The sequence below is a fragment of the Tetrahymena thermophila genome, assembly GCF_000189635.1.
Source record: "Tetrahymena thermophila SB210 genomic scaffold scf_8254752, whole genome shotgun sequence".
NCBI lineage: Eukaryota > Ciliophora > Oligohymenophorea > Hymenostomatida > Tetrahymenidae > Tetrahymena > Tetrahymena thermophila.
Window position 1 is genome coordinate 844170 of NW_002476512.1, and position 15679 is coordinate 859848.

The 15679-nt window shown below is 21.1% G+C and overlaps 4 protein-coding genes across 4 annotated transcripts; 1 reads left to right on the forward strand and 3 right to left on the reverse strand. All coding sequences in view use genetic code 6, as the record gives it.

Annotated features, from left to right (window-relative positions):
- Positions 1–1010: 1010 nt before the first annotated feature.
- TTHERM_000113249 (hypothetical protein) lies at positions 1011–1375 on the reverse strand (the record flags this gene model as incomplete). The annotated part of the gene is made up of 2 exons (XM_012796249.1): positions 1011–1166; positions 1337–1375. 2 exons carry the CDS (start codon positions 1373–1375, stop codon positions 1011–1013), a joined length of 195 nt encoding a protein of 64 aa, XP_012651703.1.
- A 400-nt stretch (positions 1376–1775) lies between these two features.
- TTHERM_00113250 (hypothetical protein) lies at positions 1776–3074 on the reverse strand (the record flags this gene model as incomplete). The annotated part of the gene is made up of 1 exon (XM_001010720.2): positions 1776–3074. One exon carries the CDS (start codon positions 3072–3074, stop codon positions 1776–1778), a length of 1299 nt encoding a protein of 432 aa, XP_001010720.2.
- A 1905-nt stretch (positions 3075–4979) lies between these two features.
- Positions 4980–7806, reverse strand: TTHERM_00113260 (MFS transporter; the record flags this gene model as incomplete). Its single annotated transcript, XM_001010721.3, has 4 exons — positions 4980–6265; positions 6375–6728; positions 7018–7327; positions 7480–7806. 4 exons carry the CDS (start codon positions 7804–7806, stop codon positions 4980–4982), a joined length of 2277 nt encoding a protein of 758 aa, XP_001010721.2.
- Positions 7807–12616: 4810 nt separating this feature from the next.
- TTHERM_000113279 (transmembrane protein, putative) lies at positions 12617–13702 on the forward strand (the record flags this gene model as incomplete). Its single annotated transcript, XM_012796250.1, has 1 exon — positions 12617–13702. One exon carries the CDS (start codon positions 12617–12619, stop codon positions 13700–13702), a length of 1086 nt encoding a protein of 361 aa, XP_012651704.1.
- Positions 13703–15679: the final 1977 nt, after the last annotated feature.

The window sequence follows — 15679 nt, forward strand, 5'->3', positions numbered from 1 at the left end:
TATTTATTCGTATTTCATAATGTTTATAAGTAGATTATTCTGTTTTAGCTCTGTAATTTTACGAATTTTTATAATACCTCAAATTATAGCAAGGTGCCATACAAAAATTTTATGGTTTTCATGCCGCTTATTAATAGATTTTTTATTTATTTATAAAAAAATTTGTTTTTATATTTTATAATAAAATTGTTATCAATAATTTAATTTATTATAATATCAAAAATAAATAATTTTTTTATGTCAAAGTTTTTAAATTTAGCTAAATTTGTGAATTTAGTTATTTTTATGAATTATTTTTTTTATTATATTACAAAACTAGAGTGATCTAATCATAGTATATAAATATATATCTCCTCCAATATTTGCTTAATTATTCTAAATTAAACAATCTTCCTTTTTAGAATAAATTTATGAGTTTTGTGGTCTGACTTTCTTGCAGATAAAGTAGCATTAGCAAAGAATATAAACATAATTCTTCAATTTTATTAATAAATGATTTTCCTAATAGATACCACCACTTATTTATAATATCTATTTATTAATCTAATCAAAGTATATATAGATCCTCCTTATCCTTTAGCTTCTATATTATATTTAAGAGAAAATATTATAAATTTAAATTTCATCTGATTTATTGATAATAATAATGAATAATGCTTTTTAATTTAACATCATTACTGATTCTATTTAATGTAATTTGAGATTGAATATATCTCTATATTATATAATTGTTTATTCTTTTATTAAAGAACTTTAAAGACTACAAAATAAGTGCTAAGACTAACTAACTAACCATCAGCTAGTTTTTTAAGCTGAAGATAATATTTTAATATGGCAATTTAATCAATTATAATATTATATTTAAATTAATAGTCATAAATAATTTTAAATTAAAGTTTTTTAACCTCTTTTATATTTATTTTATTAGCTGAAATGATCTATTTGAGATGTAGTAAATTTTAGATAATTGTTCTTAAGGATCACAATTATTTTCAATAGTAATTATTCACTCAAAAGATTATAGTATTCAATTCGATATTCAGGTTAATATTCCTCTATATAGGCTTCTTTATTAAATTTAGTGCATAAGTAATTCTAACCTAGATAATTGCTATCTAGTACTAATGAATATCTGATAGCTTTAAGTTGAACAAGTATTATAAACGCTAATTGAAAACAAAATTAAAAACTAAAATAATTAAAACTTCCTCTGCATTATTTTTTACTAAATTATTTTTAAGAATTATAGAAAATTTTTCTGAAAAATTCTTCAAGAATTAGAATTAACATAAATTTTCTATTTAATTCTAAAAAAATAAATCATTTTTTAAATTACCATGATTACTGTAAACTCTTGGGTTTTATCATCTTGCATTTCATTTCATCATACGATAAAAATCGAATTATTTAATTTTTTTGTTTGCTTGAATTTTAAACTTTTATGTCAGAATTAATTAATGTTTTACATTAAATTTTTTGTTCATTTACTTTTTAAGTTAAGTAAATTTAGTAATAATTAATAACCAAAAAAAAATTTGTTTTAACCTAAATATTTAATAAAAAATAGATAAATCAAATATAAAACTTACTGTTTTGATAACCTACTTTTGAATATATTTTAATCATTTTCTGATAATTTTATATAATTTTTCATCAATTTTCAATATATTTATGAATGAATTTTATATTTATTTAAAAATCTATTTAAGATTTTCAATAGAAAAAATTCTTTTACATGGCAATACTTTCACTGCAAAAGCAATATTTTTGATTTATCAAAAGATAGAATTAATTATTTCTGATTTTTTTGTCTCGTCAGATGGATAAATTTGCTTAAATTTACACATCTTAGATTTATCAATGTTGGCTTTGATGTTTTTGTATTAATTTTTTAAAGAATTTAGGTACATTAGATTATCTTTGTAATATTTTTCCATAAATAACTCTGAGTGGACAGAATACTCTACATCTTCAAGAATAATAGACAACTCCTTATTAATAAATTAATCAAATGACATTTTATCATTATTCATTATTTTTTCTCTATAATTTATTAAATTTTCTAAATCTTTTAAATCTACATCTAATTCGGATATCTCAAAGATATATTCTTATATCAAGCATGTTTAGTTTTTTACTATTTCATTGCAAGGAAGTATCTGTTTTTTCTTAATGCTTACCTTAATTGGAAATCCATCGAAAGTTTAAATATAGCATTAATACTCCATTTCTAACTATTTCAATATCCTCAAATGTAGTCCTTCAATAGAATACTTCATGATATCTTCTTTGTTCAGCATAAGATCTATTTCTTTTTATCTTAATAGTAAATTGCACAGATTAGAAAAGTCAATTCCAATTAAATTCAAAAAAGATTGAGAAAAACCAGTTTTAACAATTTAAATATCTCCCAACTCATAATTGAGCCTTCCTATAGTGAATTGAAATATTTAATTTTCTGACTTCTTTGAATATTCAGATATCTGTTTCATACAAAATTCCACAAACCTTTCCATTTCTTCATCCTTTTCTTTAATTAATTATTTAGTTATTTAAATTGACCCAAGTATAGATTAAACATATTTATTATAACTTCTTAGTTAAATCAACGCTTTTTTGCACTCTTTATTTTAAAGAGAATTTATTTTAGATACATATTTTATAGCTTCATCAATAGGCGTTAGCTATTTTTTTTATAAAATTGATAAGTTTATTTCTATTAGCTATTCTTCTTTAAGGTATTTTATTTACGTATTTTGATAATAGTTAAAACCAAAGCTGAAATGTTTAATGCTATAGTAGAATTTTAGAATTCCTTCTTTTGATATGCAAATTCCTGTACCTAAAAATATTTGGTCATTTAACACAACTTCTCTTTAAATAAAATCAGCTCTTAAAATTTTTCTTTTCGATACATTTTTTTTCCTAATCAATCTAAATTTTTACAAACTAACTTTTGATTATTCATCTTCAGTAAATTTATTATCCTTTTTCTTTTTACTTCTTAAAAAATATCTGGTATAGATGTCATGGTTTATAGAATCTAAGGATAACGATTATTACTAAATTGACATTTTTATTTATTATTTCAAATAAAATTAATGTTTATTTATTGAAAAAATATTCCAAAACTTTTATTTTATAAATTAAGAATTCTAAAATCTCAAATTTTTTTATCAAATAATTATTTATTTATTTGTTTTAAATAAAGTTATAATTAAATGAGTTTTATATTGTAAGCTTTTTTAACTATAATTAGTAATGGAAAATTTTAGTTTTTGCTATTATTTTATCTTTAAATTAGTTTTTTAAATTTAATTTAATAGCAGTTTTCAAGTTTAAATTCAATAACCAAAAAGTGGAGAATATCAAAAGCCAAACCAAGACAATATAATATATAAGGTGAAAATCTTACCAAATATTATTAAATTTTTTATCTCATTTATCATTTTATCTGTTAATTGCTTTAGATTTATTAGTACTTCTAATTGGTTTAATAGGCTTTAGTTAAATGTGTGAATATGAGCAATTTCAGTTTCATTCATTTTTATTTGAATAGGAATCACCTTTTATTCACAAATAGTTGATTCACATATATTTTTTATTATTCTATGATAAAAATATTTTTGTAAATATTTTAAAAATTAAAAAAATAATTTATATTGAAAAAAGATGTCTATATAAATTAATATTTATTTTTGATAAATTTAACTTTTTTATTTTTCTTTGACAAAATTTTTTATTATTTAATTTGAGTCAAGCAAAGATGAAAAATAAACTCAATAACGAAATAATTATAAAAAATTTATATATGGAATGTATTTATTTATCTTTTTAATTATTTGGAAAATTAATAAAAATGAAACTAAAATATTTTTTTATAAAATTTTAGGTAAATTCATTTATCTATCAACATCATTTACCCAATAAGTAAGTGAATATTATTCACCTAAATTTTAATAAAAATCTATATTGATGGATAGTGTTAGATTGAAAAATAATCTTTAATTAAGCGATTAATAAATGATTAATTTATTTAATTTAGTTTATTGGATAAATATTTCGATTTAGATTTTTAAATTTACAGGACAGAATATGTATGAATATTATTAATTTTAATATAAATATTATATGAAGCATTTATTTAGTATAATTAAAAGATTAAAGTAATGATCTTTCCTTTTAAATAAGAAGGATGTAGATTTAGAGTAATAACTAAAAAATATTTTTAAGATTCTACTACTCTTATTTTTGCTTGTGATGTGACAAACAGAGACTCTTTTGATTCCTTATAGGAAAGAATATAATTAATTATTGATGGAATAAAGTTTTTCAAAAAATATGATTATTTTTCTTATAGGACTAAAAAAAGATCTATCTATATGATTAAAGACAGGTATAAATAAATAAATGAAGTAAAAAAAATTGCTGACTAATTAGGAATGAATTTTTTTGAAATTTCCTCAATAGAGGAATTATGTATTTGTAATGTTTGATCTTGTAATAAGAGAATCTCTAGAAAGACTTTATTTATTTATTTATTTATTTATTTATTTATTTATTTATTTATTTATAGTCTATGAAATTATTAGTATTTTTTTTGGTAAATTTAAAATAGAGAACAAGATAATTTAAAAATTTTACTAAAATAAAAATACATACATCTATACATACAAAACTTTTATAAATTAGCTTAAAACTATTTTGATTAGAAAATATAAAATAGCTAGGTAATTTAAAAAAAGTATAACTTTTATTTACTAAGATCAGTATAATTTGAAGTATATTTTCACTTAAAGACAGACTGGTTGATGTAAAAGGAAATACACTATTTATATAGTTTTAATTTTTTAATCACATAAATTCAAGTAAATCAATAAAATAAATAATAAATATCAATTTTTATCATTTATTATATGTAGAATTGGTTAAAATTAAATAATTTTTTAAAAATATAAAAACATTTATTTAGATAAAAATCAAATTAAATTGTATAATAGTAAAAAACTATATTTATAATAGTATTAATTTTTTTTTTAATTTATCAATTCAGTTATTAATATTTCATTCAATAAATATTAATTATTATCTTTATTTTTTTAAGTATAAAATAAAATAACTCTTAATTGTTAGTTCATTATTTGATTTGCTTATTTATGATTTGTATATACCGTAATTCCACATTAATTAAGGCTTCTTACCCCCAAATTATTTTGAAAAAAATGGCCCTTTAAAATAAAATAAAGGGGTTGGTAAATATATATTACTTTTTGAATTTTTGAGATTTTATAGTATACAGAATATTTAATCTATATTAAAATTTACATCCAATTATAGGATACAATTTATAAAAAACAAATATTTAGTTTAGAAGTTAGTTAGTTAGTTAGTTTTTAATTATTTATTTATTTTGTATAATTTGTTATAAATTAAATACTGAAGTAAAATAAAATTATATATGCAAATTAGTCTTTAAAATTCAAATTATATGTATGTATTTCTGTATATATATCTATCTATATTTTTAGTTAGAGAGAGGTCTTTTATTAAAAAATATTTTCATTTATTTTGTATTGATTATTCATCATCACTATTTTTTAATAATATCTTACGAGGATTAACTTCTAAGTCGTTGTAATATTATTTTTTTCTTTATTATCTTCTTAACAAACTAGCTACATCTTTGAATGTTAAAGGAGATAGTAAGATTAAGGAAACTAAAGTAAGACCTAAGAGTACCCAAAATACATTACCAACACCTGCATATGGGACTACAAGTTAAGTAATGGCTGCAAAACAAGCTCCAGTTCCATCTTTTAAGATTTAAATATTAAAATTAAGTTATCAAAGAAATTAATTAAATAAATTGTTTATTTAAAGCATGATAAAATATTAAAATTTAAAATAATTCTTTATTTGTTTGTTTGTTTGTTTAAATGGCTTTAAAAAACTAAAGGATTAATTTATTTCAAATTTAACTATGCAATAATTGATTTACCTATTAATGAAGTAACTGTAGACAAAGCATCAGCAGAATTTTTTAAAGCTTTTTATTTAGCTAGATCAATCATGATAGCGGATTGGCATACATTGTATGGACCTCCTAGGAATATACCAATAAAAAAGAAAAGAATAGAGTTTGCTAGAGGACTATCTGTATTAAGAATCAGACAGACAATCATCAAACCTACAGAAAAGAGAATTGAAGGGCCCATAAGGACAGCTCTTTTACGAATTCTATCTGTTACTTAACCGACGATCATTCCTTTTAAATTAGAATATATTAAAAAAATGTTTTAATTTGGAATTAAATAGTTAGACTTAATTATTCAATCATTAATTAATAAGTTAAAAAAGTAAATAAATAATTTTACCACCAATGAAGATGCCAATATCGAACAAAGAACAAACAACAGATTTATTGACCATAGAAACGTGATTACCCCCTGTGCTCAATAAGGTGGGAAGCCAAAAGAGGATGCAATAAACAGTTGATTTTAATCCAGAGAAGAGGAGAGCATATATTGCAACATTAGGAATCAACCAGGCATTGAAAAAGTTGACAGGTGTTCTGTCTTAGTCAGTACTCAAGTTAGAAGGTTACTTTTAAGAAAATACAGAGGAAAATAACGATGAGTTGAACTTCTTTAACAGCTCTTGTTATGCTTATTGCTCAGTTTTTGTTTCATCATCCATAATACTTCCCCACTCAGCTTATGCATCTATGCCTTAATTAATTCAGTTTAAAAAAATCAATTATAAAATCAGTAATTTCAACATAAATTTATAATAATGCTAAATTTATTAAGTTAGTAAGTAAGTAAGTTATTAAGTAAAAAATGAAACTAGAAATTAATAAAACAAACACAGCTGCTTTTTTAAGTATTTGCTTTAAATTATATTTTAAACTTAATTTTGCTTGCTATAATAATTTTATTACTGTTTTGTATGGATGGAATACTTACTAATTACATATTGCAAAATTAAAGAATTTTATAATATTTTGTTAATTTTTACCTATTTTCTCAGGGTAAGGTTTCATAAATAAGAATAAGTTTACTACCATGATGAATATTAAGGTTGCTGAAGCTATTGGTACATAGCCCCATTGAATATTCAATCCTGCAGACATCACACAACCTAAAGTGTATCCCATGATGTCTCCAAAATTAGTAGTACCTATCCAAAAACCCATGATCAAACCTCTTTTCTTTTTTCCAAACCAATTACCCATGGCAGCTACAAATCCAGGCATGGCAGTACTTTAGCTCAACCCATTCAAAATCCAAAAGATGATAAAAACAACTTCTCTTGTGGTACCTTCAACCTTATTTTTATATATTTTTATTTATTGTTTGTTGCTTTGCTTAACTTTTAACTTGTAAAATTGGAAAGTAAATTAATTAAATAACTTGATTAGCTTTGATACAATAAGTAGTAGTAATAACAATAATAACTAATAATAAAAATATCTTTTACTGCTCCTGTAGTTTGCAAAATACCAACAACCATAAGACAAACAACTGCACAGAGCATACCAATAGTTGTGAAGTATTTAAGATCCATTCTATCTCCATAATGTCCTAAAGTTGCGAGACCAATAGAATATGACATGAGAAAAGCGAAATCCATATAACCAAGGAAAGTGCTACTAATATCGCTATCACTTTCCATATTTGCCTTCATCAAAGACCAGGACTGACGAGCACAGTGGAGAGTGGCATAACCAAAAAAGGTTAGGCCAAAAATTAAGCATCTATAATATTTCAATCTCTTTTAACTCTTTTTTTAATCTTGTTCATCCATTTTTTAGCTTTTGTACTTACTTACTTACTTTAGAATATTTATTATGTTTTTTTGTTAGCTTCTTTTTTGATTTTTAACTTATTAAGATTGTTTAAAGTTAATATGATTAATATGATACGCAGAATTTTAATAACCAATTTAAAAAAGATCAACTAATTGAATGAGGAGAAATCTTAATCAAATTAATGTATTTTCCAATTAAAATTTTACATGTTAATTAGAGTGAGTAAACAAACATAGTTATTTATTTTCGAAAAGTTGCTCACCTATTTAATTATTCGCGAAAAAATATGCCAGAGTTGAAATGCATTAAATTTTAATTACTTTAAAGCTAATTTTGTAAATATTTGGTTAAATTCTTGAGTTAATGTGTAATTGAAACAAAATAAATCTTTAAATAATTTTATTTATTGCTTTTATTTACTATAAAACAAAAAGAGTCCATCAAAAGAAATAAACAATTTTTTGGTTGACTTGAACAATTTATCTATAAATAGATTTATTATTAGAACGTTCATTAAAATAGTATGAAAGAAAAAGAAAAATTTCAATTTATTTATGTTATCATAAATTATTTTACAAATAAACTTATGACTAATGTACCACTTTCCTCATTTTAAATTGATAATGTTCCTCATGTAAAATGTAAGCTTCTTGAAGGATATTTCTAAATATCTACTAGATCTAAAGTTATGTGGTAATAAATAAGCAAATATCTATACTCTAAAGGAAAATAATAGTGCAAGAGCAAATAAAATTCTATTAATATAAAATAAATTTGTAAAAGATAAAATAAAGTAAATTTGGTTGTTTAAAAAAGAAATACATAAAATAATGCTAATTTTTATTATCTAATTAGCATATTTATTTATTTAAATTAATGCAGAAAGATAAATCAAAATTTATATTTCGTTCATTTTGTTCATTTTGACATATCATATAAAATAAATCTTTGCTATTGTAAAATATAATTAATCATTAAGAAATCAAAAAAAAAAAATCGAATTACTGTGTTAATAGATCAATTTTTTCCTTATAAATTTAATAAATTATGTAATTTTAAATCAAATACGATTTTTAGGGAATGAAAGAATATAAAAAATAACTAAATTTTATTTTCTTATTGATAAAATAGATAAATTTACATCGGGATGGAAAACAACGAACGAACGGATATTTTTTAAAGTTAAATTTATCTTTTTCTTATCAATTTTAGTTTATTATATTTCGGTCATTTTTTAAATATCCGCTTTGCTTTAAGGTTTAAGCTATAATTTTAAATTATTAAATTTCAAATTTTTAACAGATAGATTCAAAAAATAAAAGAAATGCAATTTAAGCCAATTGGTGGCAAAATCATCGAAAATTATTAGCTTAATTTTTATAAAATTTTTATTAAGATATTTGCGAAGGTATGTATGTATTTTTTTGTTTGATTGATTGATTAGCTTACACTGAACTCAATTTTTATATTTAATTAATTAATTAAAATATGATCTTTTTCTGAAGAAAAGATTGTCATCAAAAATTAATTATCATTTATTTATTTTTAGATACACTTGAATTTCTTTTATTTGAGATTTGCATGTATGTATTTACGTAAATAATTAATATTTGTTAAGTATTTTGAAAAATATTTTATATTAAAAGTGAATGACACTTTTTAATAATAAGAAATGCAAAAATTTATTTATTTCAAGATTTTTAAAGATATGCTTCAAATGTTTAATTTTTTTCCCTTTATTTGAGGTTTGATTAAGAATAGATCTCTTTATCAATACATAATTAGTTAATTAATAAGAGAATATGATATAAATATAGAATTTTTATAGATAAATGAAAGCAATTATAATTTTTTGATGCTTTTCAAAATAAATTGGCTGATTCACTTTATATGAGAGAGAGATACTTTGATTTATTTACAGCTAAAAATAAAAATATTTAGTAACAAATATAAAAAAATTACAAACATTCAAATAGATAAAATTGATAGTTAAAATGTTATCAATTTATCTAGAAAAATAATAAAATTAAGAAATTTTCTATCGATTTGAGATTTATTGTATTTTTTAATCGACTTGAGTATTGAAAACAACAAGATAGATAGATAGATAGATCCATATTACTTAGAAAAAAATTAAAAGAAAATTTTAAAGATATTTTTTTATCTTTTATGATAAAAGTTAAGAAATTTCAAGTAGAAATTTATTAATTTTTGTGTAAGCAGAAAAATTAGAAATTGTAAAAATGAATAAGTATTCAATTAATTCTTTAAGTTTTTGTGTAGAGGAGCAAACAAGATAAAAAATTTTAGGTAGTAACTTTGCCAATTTTTAATTTAAAAAACTCAAGTTAATTTGACAAAACTTAAGTGTGAGAAATATTAATTATTGTTTAAAATATTAAAAAATAAATAAAGAAATGTAGACAGTATTCATTCAAACATTTTCAGTAGAAAAAATTGAAATAGAAAAACTTTTTTAAGTGACTTCAAAAGTGAAAATAATTATTCATATTAAATTTTATGTGAACATAATGAATGAGTCATAATAAATTTACTTTCCTCAAAAAATAAAATATAAGTAATTAAAATGGGTATTTATTCTTATTTTTTTCTTCTCAGCCATTTAATTTTAGGCTCTCCCTTTTGTGAATCAACTATAAATTGAATTCTTTTCTTTAGGATGAATCAATCATAAATATCCTGAAATAGTAGGAGTGATGCATGCTTAAGAATTATAATTACATTCTAAACATACAAGTATAAATAAATAAATTAATTAATTAATCACTAAATTTACCTACCCTAGTCTTTTTTAATTATTACAAAGATTTGATTCTAAAAATCAGCCAGCTATTTTCAAAAGTAAATACGTTTATTTATTTATTCTATTCTATTTTCTTAAAAAAATTTCAAATAACTGAAATTTAAAATCTTAGTCTACTAATTTAAATTTATATGTTATATAATTATGTCTTAATAATTAATTATTGGTTTATGCTTAACACTTTAGTAATTTTTAAGATAGATTTTAAAATGTTAGTTCTTATTTTTATTTATATGTTTTCTAAAAATACTATTTTTTTTTATACAAAGATGATCATAAACATAGACAAATTGGGCTTATTTCAACAAAATTACAATAAGAAAATTTACATAATTAAAAACTAAGCCATTTCATTTAAATTTTTGCTCATTAATTGAAGATAAAAATTTCGGTTATTTTTCAATGTAAGTTAATTTTTTTTCTTTCAATTGTTGTTTGTAATTTGTACAAATGTAGATTTTAGATTATAAATGAAGGAATTTCTTTTTTACATTAAAAAAATATAAATAAAATAGACATAGTTGTAAGAAATTTATGATTAGTTTTTTCCTTGTTGTACAAAATTAAAAAATAATTTTATTTCTAGAGTTAAAGAAAAAATAGTTTGTTTCTATTATTTTGTAAATCTGATTAAACGTATCTTAGCATTTTTTATTATATTTAAACAAATTTTTTAATATTTTGATAAATTTTTTAACATTTTGTTTTTTAAAATCTTTTGATTAGAAAGAAGAAGCCACATTAAACCTAAAGTTTTATTTAATTTCATTAACAAACTGATTTACTATCTTGAAAATTAATGCAATAATTTGCATGCTTGAATGAGTGGTTATTTATTATTTAATTTATAGTTTATTCATGTAGCTCTAATATATGTTATTTTTTTCATATAAAATTGATGGTAATAGTTTTCTCACAAAAAAGCTTGAAAAACTCTTGAAAATTTAAAAAAAATAGAGCAATTTTTTATTTAAATGGAATGAAATCGCTACAAACAAAACAGTTCGAACTATCGTCTTTTATTTTTAAAATAAATAAATAAATAATTATTTTTTCAGAAAAACATTAAAAATATAAAATTGGTTAAGTTTTAGTATGTATCAAACATAACTTTTTATTTTTTAAAGAAAAACATATTTAATGTGTGTAAGCAATTTTTTTAATAATAAAAAAAATAGAATGCTTTAATTTTGCTTATTTTTAAAAAAGTGGATTATTTACTTACTGAAAATAACATTAAAATTTGAGTTAATAACTCTTAGATTAGTTTATTACTAGAGTAAAAAAAATCCACACAATTAAAAAATTTACATTGCGAAATAAAAACCATAATATTGGACTTAATATCAATGATGTAACAATTAAAAAATACTTGGTTTGGTTACCAAAGAAAAGCTGATTAATAGAGTAAGAAATGTTTAAAAATTATGAAAATTATTGAATCTAACAAAATTTGTGGTAATAAATATGTTTAATTTATGCTAGATGAAAATCAAAGAAAATCCTTGGATAATGTATAATTAATTAATAATTATGCTTAAAAATAAAAATTTTTTCAAAGAAAGCCTAGCCGTATTTTTAGATTTATGCTTTGATATCAATTTCATATTAAATATGATCCAATCAATCAAGAAGATTATTGCAAAATAAATAATTTAAAAGAAATTTTAAACAGGAGGAAGTAAAAATGAAAAAGGAATTCATAATTAGTCATTTTAGTAATATTGAGATAGAAATACTAGAAGTATGTAATTAATTATTAATAGAAATGATTATAAATATAAATATTTTGATGATAAATTATTTATTAATTTTATTATAATAAATTGGTAATCAAGAGTATAAGAAAGAAAGATAGATAGATAGGTAGGTAGATGGAGAGAATTAATAAGAAAGGTTAAATAAATAATTTCATTTATTATTGATATTCCATCCATAATTCTCCTATTGAAGTATTTATCTATTATTATCCAACTATAATTATGATATTCCGACTCTCAGAAATCAATCGATTAATTAATTAATCAAGATTAATTACATGCATAGTTATAATTTACTTTTATTTCTCTAAGGAACTATTCGTTCGCAAAGAAATCCTATCAGATAGAATGTTTGTCTATAATCATATAATCCAATCAATTGTATGGGTAAGAATATTTCTTGTTTTGGTTATTAAAATATTTGTAGAAAGTGAGTATGTGGATAATAATATATAAATAATTAATGAGGAGAAGAGGAAGGAGAAATTTTAATTTAATATTAAGTGTTTGTTTTGCTAATTATTTTTGTTAGTTAGATCGTTAGTTACTATTTTTGGTATTTAAATTTTTTAAATTAGTTCGTTTTTATTTATTTATTTTATTTACATTTTTAGATTAAAATAATTATTTTTTTTAGCATTTACTTTTTAGATAAATAATTTTATGTTTGTTTTAATAAGGAGATTTAAATGTTTCTCAGAATGTGGCCAACATTTCAGTGTTGTTGGTATTTTTGTTTCTGTTGAAGACACTCTAAATGATTTCTTTTTCATCCCAGTTCTTAACGTTTTCTTCTTCATTTTCAGAAGATTCTTCTTTAATTATGTTAAGAGAGGGTTGGATGGCAGAAACACGGGTAGTTGCATGAGTGGAGGAACGTTTGAAATATTTTCTTCCATTACCCTCTAAAGGAGAATTAATTTTAACTTGTTTTTGAATTTATTTGAGAGGACCATTAGCTTCCTCAAGTATTTTCAAACTAATGTTAAGATAAGGAGTTATGATTTTATTAGCAATATCATTATTTTAACCATAAGCATAAAAACTCATTTCAATTGCATTTTCAAAGCACTTTTGTGCTTTGTAGTGGTTTCCTGCAATATCTTAATTAATACGTCCCATTTCAATATATAATTCCATCATCTCTTAGTAATAGGAGTTTTCCTATCTGTATGTCTTAAGTAAATTAACTAATCTATTCATTTTCATAAGAGCTTGATTAAATTTTTCTTCTTTTTTAAGTAGCTCTATTTCATCTTTCACAATTTTAATAGCTTTTATTTGTTTTTCAGTCCTTTTGTTTTATGATGTTGATTTAGCGGTGGTACAATTTCCCATATTTTCTTTCTTTTTTTATCTTTGTTTCTTAAGTTGTATTAGTTAGTTTGTTTTTCTGTGTGTTTGTTTGTTATAGATTTAAAACGAGTTTATCAATGAATAATCAAATCAAATTTAAAATGGACAAGCAGAAAATATTTTTTTATTTGTATTGTTTTGATTGGAATTAGATTTAACTCTTTGTTTTAAAAAGGTGAATTTTTTTTCCCTTCGTAATTATGGAAAACGTTCACAATTTATTTGAAAGTCTTTTTTTGTTTGTTTGTTTATTTATTTATTTTTCCTCTTTTTTTAAACAAGAGACTTTATGATTTTTTTGATTAAATTAATGTTTATAATTTTTAATGTACTAAATTTTGCCTTGTTATATTAATAAATTTAATTTAATTCTTAATATCTTAGCTTGCTTTTTGCTTTATTCTTTTTTAGTGTTCAATTATTTACGCTAACAATTTATATATTTAATTATAATTTAGTTAGGCGAAGCGAAGGAAGGGGTGGGTAAAAAAATTAGCTCTATAAGAATCTAATAAATTATATTTACTTTCTATTGATTTTGATATAATTACATTTATTCGTACTCCTTTTTGCGTATACCTATAAAGAAAATTTATTAAAAGCTTATTGATTAATGATCAACTTTCTCTAAAAATTGTAAATTACACTTTCTTCTTAAAATTCATGCTATTTTTCTATTAAACAAATCAATAAATTGCGAAATCATTATTTTTTTTTCTATGAAGTTTAAGATTATTGATTCGTTTTGGTATATCTAGATTCTATTAAGACTAATATCGGTCTATGTATGTATATATTCATTAATGATTGATTGCATGAATGCTTTATTATATATTAATGTCATAAAAATTACTTCAAACCTTTTCAGTACTATATCATTTTGGAATTTAATTAATTAGCCCTTATGTGAGTAGTGTTTGTTATAATATAATTGTACGAAAATACATTTTTTAAGCTTTAGTTTTTCAAACAAAGATATCTGAAAAATAATTACTCCAGCCAGCCTTTGTGTTTATTGATTAACTAACAATTAATATCAAATGAAAATATGTATAGTATTTTTAATATAAAGGGTCAAGCAAAATTATATTACTTTCTTATTTTTGAGGTTTGAAATTATTTATTGGCAAGAAGATCTTAAAAATATGAAAAAGGAAACATTTGGCTATAACATTGTTAATAATTCTATGTTGGCTATCTGTGAATTGTCTATTTTAGGTTTTTTAATAATTAGGTAATTTTAGTTATTCAAGTGAATGAAGATTTATTTCTATTTGTAAATTTGAACAATATTTATTTAAATAAGCAAATAAACAAACTGCTATAGACCGAATCGAAACAATATCTAAGTGAGAGCCTCTTTGTTTGTTTTTTTGTTATTTCTTTGTTTATTTTTATCTTCATTAACTTATTTATTTCTGAAGTGCACCCAGTAAAAGAAAATAATTGCCATCTAAAAACTTGTTTACATAGTTTTTAAAATTAAAATAATTTAGAAAACAAGATTTTTACAAATATTTTCGAGAATTTCCTAAATTTAAATTAAAGATCTCCTTTGAAATTAACGAAAGATTAGAACACATAAACAAACACAAAATACAATGAATCATATTTTCTATATATTTTTCAATCAGATTTCAGGCTAAAATAGATTTTGCTATTGAAGGAGATTAAAGGAGTTTTTTGGAATAGATAATTACAATTAATTTTTCCAAAGCGAGATGATAGTAATTTACTTTTAATTTAAACAAAATTCGTTTTACATTCATATGATATAATTATGCAAACAAAGAATATTTCTAGATTTTATTTAATTATTGCTATTCACTATTATTGTGATGTGTTTGTTGGATTAATTCTTAACAAAGGATTCTTTCTATTATTATTTTATTCTTCCACTTCTAGATACAACAATATTTATTTTGAAAT